The 8271-nt window shown below is 52.0% G+C and overlaps 1 protein-coding gene across 1 annotated transcript; it reads left to right on the forward strand.

Moving 5' to 3' along the window:
- Positions 1–244: 244 nt before the first annotated feature.
- On the forward strand, positions 245–3673 carry CGCA056_v013243 (Uncharacterized protein; the record flags this gene model as incomplete). Its single annotated transcript, XM_037328487.1, has 4 exons — positions 245–298; positions 373–2317; positions 2372–3028; positions 3078–3673. 4 exons carry the CDS (start codon positions 245–247, stop codon positions 3671–3673), a joined length of 3252 nt encoding a protein of 1083 aa, XP_037173212.1.
- Between the last annotated feature and the right edge of the window lie 4598 nt (positions 3674–8271).

The raw sequence follows: 8271 nt of genomic DNA on the forward strand, positions 1-8271 counted from the left end.
TCTTAGTGAGCCGTGTGCGCGTCTCTGCCTATTCCTCTCTCATTTTGCGTGCCGATATACCTACCGGCTAGGAACGCCACCCTTCCAGCTTGTTTACGCTCCTACCATTCCAGAGCCAAGGGAAAGGATTATTTACCGAGCGGCATCTTGCGCAGCCCCCGCGAAGCTCGTCTGGGCGCAACAAAACTCCACGACTGCTCCAACACGGCTGGGCATTTGGGTGGTGCGCCAACACCCAACCGTGATGAGCTCGTCGGCCACAAACCAATGGCCTCCTAGGCGGCCTTCCAAGCGGAGCGTGAGTACATCTTCTGTCACTGGCCCTTGACCAGGCCCTAGAGGTCTGCAGCTGATGATGCGCCACCGTTACAGAAGCTTCGCAACGGCACCTTCATTGTTCCTGGCACCGGCGAACGCAGTCGCCGCCAATTCTCCCTCCGTGGCTCGAGCATCGAAATCCCTTCTCCTGAAGTCGACGGCTACCGATCTCTCCTGACCGCCGAGACGACCGGCGAATCTTTCAATGTCGTCAAACACAATATCAAGACCAGCGCCTCCCGCTTCTGGGACTGGCTGCTTTCACCGACGGGCAAGGGAGTGGTGAAATGCTCCGTCGCATATCTCCTCGCCAGTCTGGCAACCTTCCTTGCACCGATATCGACGTTTCTAGGCAAGCCTGATGGAAAGCACGTTGTCGCGACTCTGACGGTCTATTTCCACGCCAGTCGGACGTGGGGTTCCATGGTCGAGGCCGCAGCCATCGCCACTATTGCCATCTTGTACGCCGAAGTCGTCTCGGTCATCTCCATGCTCTTCTCTGTTCTCGTCGGAGGGAAGCTCGGTCTCATCCCGTTGTCGCATGTTCTCATCCTCACATTCTGCATCGGCGGCGGTCTTGGCTTCGTTGGTTGGGTCAAGCAGAGGCTCAATAACCCGCTAGTCAATGTCGGCTGTACTCTTGCATCTATCGCCATTATTGCCGTTATTACCAGAGAAGAGGCGATTCATGAAGGGCACTTCTCCGAGGCCAAGATAGTTCAGGTTCTTAAGATGTTGGTCATGGGCATCACCATCGCCGTGGCGGTCAACCTATTGCTTTGGAGAGTCTCAGCGAGAGCATTGTTGCGCACCTCCTTGAACGCCGGTGCCGTATCCCTCTCAGACATGCTCGCCATGATCACTCGCGGCTTCTTGAATGGCTCTGAGAACGAGATCATGTCGGGGGACTTCGCCTTCGTCGTGAGGCAGTACAAGGCTACTCATGCTAAGATGACGAAGAGCCTTAGAGAGTCCAAGTTCGAGCATTGGGTTTTGGGCCGCGAGAAGGTATACGACCTGGAGAAGGCTCTAGTCAAGTCGCTTGAGTCACTGTCGCAGGCTATCGGGGGCTTAAGGAGTGCTGCTAACACGCAGTTCAGTCTTCTAAAGGAGCTGCCTCAAGATCCCATGGCTGGACAGCTCTCTCCTGGCAGCACTGTCTTCTCCCCCACACTTTCTCGTGCGATGTCACAGTATCTGAAGGGTTCCCGGGACAGATTTGCTACCTTGGCGTCTATTGATGAGGATGAGGAATTTGAGGACGAAATTGACGACCACCCCAGCCCTGAAGCGACACCAGATGGGCCGCCACCACCTCTCCCTCCATTCAAATCACCAAGCGAGATTTTCGAACTCTTCATGGCGCTGTTAGGGCCTTCTATGAAATCGCTAGCATACACGCTTTCGGAGATCCTCAGAGAGCAGGCTTTCGGTGCTGGTGCGGACTCTAAGATCACTGTTAACCCGCACTTTAAGCACAGTTTGCAGGATGCCATGACATTGTACAACCATGCGAGGACCAACGCGCTCCAAGAACTGTACACTAGCATTGAGCTCGGGCGGTCGAGATCGGAGAAGATCCAGGCAGATATTGAAGAGGTCGCGGCTGCTTGCGGACACTTTAGTTTCAGCTTGCAGCACGTTGCCGAAGATATCGATGCCTACTTGACAGCACTCGAGGAGCTGAAGTACCACAGGGAGTTAGGCTCTCGCAGCTGGAACTGGCTCAAGCCATGGAAGTATTGGAACACCCCCTCGCCACCAAGAGAACCAGACCCGAACAACCTTGATGCTGAGCGCCTGCTGCATCAGCCAATGGATGCGACTGAGCAGCCTGTCCGGCCTCTCAGAAAATCCGCCGTGCCTAGAGGCATTCCGGATACCATGATCAAACGAAGAGACACGTTCAGCTGGGACGCTGCTCCGAATGCGAGTACGATCCTACGTCTGCTTTCGCAGGTGATTCTCAAATTCCTCAGGGTCTTGTCCCGTGATGACAGTAAGTCAACTAGATAATACACGGAAGGCAGGCCGTTGCTAACATGTCTTCAAGTTCGCTTTGGTGTCAAGGTTGGCTTCGGTGCCGCCCTCTGGGCAGCTTGTGCTTTCCTTCCGGCAACCAAAGATGTATATCGACACTGGCGAGGCGAGTGGGGTCTGTTGTCTTTCATGATTGTTGCGTCAATGACGGTAGGCGCTGCCAACACTACCGGTACTGCCAGGTTCATCGGCACTATCGCTGGAGTATTATTCGCGATGACGGCCTGGGCAATTAGTCAAGGTAACGGTGTTATTCTTGCATTCTTCGGCTGGATGGTGAGCTTTTTCTGCTTCTACATGATGTTGGTGAAGAACAACGCCCCCTTCGGTAGAATCACGATTTTGGCCTGGAACGTCACAGTCCTTTACGCATACTCGCTCTCACAGAAGGTGGAGGACGATGATGACGATGAAGGTGGCGCCAACCCTTTGATGTTCGAGATTTGCTACCACAGATTTGTCGCCGTCACGCTTGGTATCTTGTGGGGTATCATTGTGTGTCGTGCGATCTGGCCTATCTCAGGCAGGAAGAAATTCAAGGAGGGTCTCTCTGTGCTCTACCTGCAGTTGGGACTTATCTGGAAGAGAGGGCCGCTAGCCATCTTGCTCCGAAGCGACAACACAAGGTCTTACATGAGGGCTGGAGAAGAGCAGGCTCTGCAACGTTACGGTAGGAACTTTGCACTCACAACGGTCGACTACCGCTGACGAAATCACAGCGTCCAAACTTGAGGCTTTGCGTAACGCAGCAAAGAGTGAATTTGAGCTTCGAGGCCCGTTTCCCGATGCGGCATATGCCCGCATCATGTCGTCTACCAGCAAGATTCTCGATGGCTTCCATGCCATGAGACTCGTCACTTCAAGACGCGGCCAACTGTCGGATGGCGAGAAAGCGTTGCTCGAATACACGGCCCCAGAGCGCGCTCAACTTTGCGACCGTATCTGCCACGTATTCCAGGTGCTCGCCAGCTCAATCATGTTGGAGTATCCGCTCACTGACGCCATTCCGTCGGTGGTTGGCAACAAGGACCGGCTGCTGGGCAAAATCTACCAGTTCAGAAAAGAGCACCATCCATCCACGCAGCCGTCCACTCCAGGGGCGGAACCGAATGGCAATGGAAACAGCAACGGGAACAGCAACGGGAACAGCAACGGCAACAGTAAGGACGACATCGTTGTTGAAGAGAAGGACTATGCCTTGTTGTACGCGTACACCTTGGTCACAGCTCAGGTCGCCCAGGAGTTGGAATACGTACAAAGAGAAGTTGAGAACCTTTTTGGTGTACTAAACACCGAGGCACTTTTGCTGCAGTAAGCAAGGGGCAAAGGATAGAGATACATCGGCCAAACGAACACATACGAGGTTGGGATCTGGAACGTGGGAAACAAAAAAGGGGTGACTGATTAAGTAGCATTGCTTGGTTGGCGTTGGGTCTTCACAATCATCACATCGAATACCTCAGATCGGCTCACGACTCTCACTTTGGGTAACAGCATCAAGAGCATGGGATACAGACATTATATACAAGTAGTCATTGAACAGCATTATACCCTTCTTTGATAAATGCGGTCACATTGAGATTAACAAAGGCGTAGTGACAACCAACCCGTTCGACATGTTACATGCAAACACAGCGGTAAAGCTGGAATGTGAGGGTGTTGCTTTCTGCGGTGTGAGCTGAAGCAAAGTCATCAAGTCGGGATCTACAAGCTGTCATTGGAATACAAGGCTCTACAGCCATGCCCATCCTCGGCGAGATTGGCTTACTCCCTCTCATTAAGAGGTCCTTGCTATATGCATATTCTGGTCCTCTCCCGTGATAAGCTGTCCTCATCAAATGAAGGTTGGGAATTAATGGTGAGTAGTGAAACTTTTTTCGAATACAATTAGGCTATTACACTTGAATTTCTCCTCTTTTCTATAGCCACATGATGATTTGCCGGTATTCATGTTCACGTTGGGTCCTGTAATTCGTTGTTTTCGAACATGGAATTGACTTGTCGAACTGCAGCGCTGAGGAAATGGCTACTGATGTCTCCTAGACTGATTATATTTTTTACACATTGATTCCCTTGTCTTGGCCGATCATGAAAGCTCATTAACTGACATGAGACTCACTTAATAGGTGGCCATCATATCATGGGCAAGTTGATGAAAACACTGGACAATCATCTCATGAAACATGCCACACTCATCCTAAAGCAGAGCCATACGCTTCTTTTGCAATTCAACTGCCGCCGCAGCTGCACTCTACTCCATAGTGAATATTCAGTAAACCTCCACAAATTGGATTTGGCTGGGCGCAAAAGGTAGAAGAAGCAATCATTAATTTGAGTTGCCGTGATATTGCGTACACCCAGTCTTGCTCGCATACACCCTCTGTCGAAGTGTTTTGCCTTCAGAACCATTTTGAAGAAATTCCTCTAGATCGGGCGCATGCTCGCATCCGACTCGTCAACGTCCGCGATAGCGAGCCCTGGATGCAAGAGATACTCAAAGCAGCCAACAATTCTTATGTGAGGCTCTTGGCGGCGGACTAACGATACGGTCAATCTCAATCAAGGGTCTGTGAGAGCATGTAGCATCCCACCGGCGGCGTATCAGATCTTTGAAGATACAGGCCATCGTCGGATGCGGGTAGCGTACCCAGCACAAGCTGAAAAGCTCGCTATAATTCATCAAGGTGAATGAAATTAATGAGGATCTCCCTTAGGACCTCATCTATCTGTGTCTTTGAATCACAGCTCTATCCTTTTGACAGCAATCTGCCATTCCGATATGGGTTAGTTGATGGGCAACCACGGGGGTTTTCGAGATGATAGGTGGTCTAGCCAAACTTCAAAACTTCAAAGCGCTGGCCAAGCGAAATCCAGAGACTCGGTATTTTCTGCCCACGACCCCTACTCAGCCTTTCTCAGCTTTCACGGCCTCATGTAGTGCATACCCCTCAGCGTTACGTGGCACTCGCCCAAATTCTCGTCATTCAATTCGAGCCAACGCTTGTTCCCGTACAACACAAGACCTTTGGCTTGCGGGCGGTTGTTGATGAGCCCCCTAGAATGGGCATGCGATGCTTCTCTTGGAGTTTCGAGAGGCGGCATCCGCCGGCAAGATCACTAAACCTCCACTCGTCCGACGCAACTTAAGCTTCGCGAGATTGCTCGGTCTTGGATCTTGGCCAGACTGGGCCTTTTTTCGGATAGGATTTCGGGAAGGGATGTCGTCTTGTTTTCTTCATTTGCCGTATATCGCAATTGCTGCGCAACGCCAGGCCACCTGCAGCACCGGCGTTTTCAAAACACCACATCGCCGAATAAACGCAAACGCTGCAGGAGATCTCGTCCGCTGACATATTCGCCGAGGTGTCCGAGAGGCCGACAGGCGGCGTCCGGCGCTTACTCTGGCTCGAGGGTTTCTTGGAATAGCATACGATATAGGTCCAACTAATCTCCACCCCGGCATATGTTTTTGCTGTGGGCAGTCACCTTCGTGAATGCAATTTCGAATTACGCTTTCACGAAGTCGATGTCTAAACGCCAACTGCATCGCCCGTCTTCTTGGCAACAATGGGCTTGTCCGAGATGTTCGCATTCGGGGTCTCACGTTATTATTGACCGCCGTGAATCCGCGCAATGCAGTCAACCACAAGAGAGATCCACAGCTATCCATGGTAACGGAAAGTTCCCAACTCCGCGCGCGCTAACAATATTCTGCCCATCAGAGCCAAGCTGGACACGTTGTTGCATTGGATGACAGGGGCGTGGCGAAATCACGAAGAAAAAATTCTGCTTTCAACCTTCAACATCTCCTACTATGTATGCTCGTTCGGGATGCCGAATCAAATACTCGGAACGACCGAGTCGCTTTCCGAGAGCAACTGAAGGAGCAACGAGACTGTTCCGACGTAACATACGTCAGTTCAAAACCTGGCGTCATATGTCATCTCTGTTTATAACCTTCAACGCTCCGTTCAACGTCATCCTACCCGCTTCACGTCATATTCAGACCATAATTACGCACAAAGAGGCGATCTCCCTGAGTCGGGAACTCGCCGGTTTCCACGGTGGATCTGTCTCTCTATCTCGCAGGACGCAAAGACGCTATCACCAACTTAAAAACGTGGGCACGCTGCTTTTGCATGCTGCAGTGAACACCCTCGAATAGCAAGGTTGACTGACTTGTTAGCACTCCTACAGAACATGACTAAGGTGTCGATGCCAGGTGCTCCCTGATTCCTCACAGCTTCCAGAAGCCCAACTTTGCCTGCCGCACACAACTATGCTCGTCCTTTTTCTCGGCGGAACCATGACGCAAACCCTTGGCAGCGAAAGGACCAATCTCTCGCCGCGGCACGGCAGGGACATCGTCTGCTTCCGACTCAGTCGACCGGCTGCTGCAACTGCCTTGCTACGGCTGTTGTTGCTGCTACTGCGTCCGTTTTCCCGGCGGTGTCCCTGTCCCCGCATCCGATGATGCTTCTACGGAACGTTTCCCGACCTTCTCGAAGCCCACAAGTCTTCGCACCCGACCCGTGCCAAGACCGGGAACCCTCCGTCCCGCCCAGCGTCTTTTCTGTGACGAACCTCTTGCACCACGGCGGCTCGCTGCTCGTCATGGCACGATGACTGGTTTTCCACTTTCTCTCCCACGCGCTTTCCCACTCCCTGAGCACTGGGCGCCCGCTGCGCTACCTCATGCTTGTTGATCTCCAGTATGACAACCCCCTTCTAATGGAAGAACCTTCACAACCATTGCTACCCTCGCTGTTATTCGACTTACTCGTTCTAGGGGCGTGAACGAAAACTCTCACGAACTGGCTAGCTCCCAGGTTCGACGATAGCAGCATATCCCTTCTGATGAATGATTACCCAGGGCCGTCTGTCAGATGAGCTTGGAGGGTAGGTATAGACCTTTAGGTCATCCAACGTTGACCTGGCTCCCTGACCGCTGATCGACATCGACGTCACAGCTCGGACGGCGGCTGTCTATATCGTGACGTTAGAGAGCATCTACGATACGAATTTGTAGCAGGATTAAGCGCAGAGCATGGGCAGCTATCTGTAAGCGCTCGCTGGCCATAGTAGATCTGTAGTTGGATCGAGGCTATTGTCTACCTTTCACATCAACGAACCAAGTTTCCCTTCTTTGCGTAGCTATGGTGAATTATTTTATTTTTTTCATCTTGTTAAGGTGGCGCAGCAGAGCTTACTTCGTTGTAACTCTGAATCTCTGTGTAAGTTGGCTATGCAACCTTCGGTCAGGGCTGATCGCAAGTGCGTGCTGCGTATGCGGAGAGAGTTAGTTGGGTGGAAACTGGGATTTGCGGAGAGTTCATGGATAATTGGGAAAACTGAAATTCCTCCGTCGTAACTATTGTCGCACTCGGAAGGAACTGTAGTGGAAAGTGGCATCATGACCAATATTTTAAGCTTTTCGGCCTTTGAAGACGCTTTCGCGGGCTTTGATCGAAAGTGACACATGACGATGTTTGGTCTGGTATGTGCACACAATCTTACCCCACACACACACAACCACACCACCACACACCCTCTTTGACCTTTGGCAGCTGCACGCAATCCCGTTCCGGGTTCCGCGTGAGTTCCTGGAGCCCAGCCCGGCCGGCAAAACTTGGACAACGGATCCCGTCCGGAAGCTGGAGCCCCCTTCCATAGAAGTTCCAGCTCCGAGCGGCCTGGAGCTCCGAGGAAGAACGGGAGGAACAACAAGCGTGTCCCCCCACGTCCCGATACCAAACCACGACGATAGCTCCAGGCGAACCTACCCAAAGAGGTAATGGTTTCGTCATAATCATGGAGGTGTCTGTCAAGTCATGGAAAAAGGTTGGCAGGCGACATTTTGGCTGCCATCATGGAGTTTTGTGGAACTGTAACTCCATCCACGTCCATCTTGCT

This window comes from Colletotrichum aenigma, assembly GCF_013390185.1.
Source record: "Colletotrichum aenigma strain Cg56 chromosome Unknown KSG_Cg56_contig09, whole genome shotgun sequence".
Classification (NCBI taxonomy): Eukaryota; Fungi; Ascomycota; class Sordariomycetes; order Glomerellales; family Glomerellaceae; genus Colletotrichum; species Colletotrichum aenigma.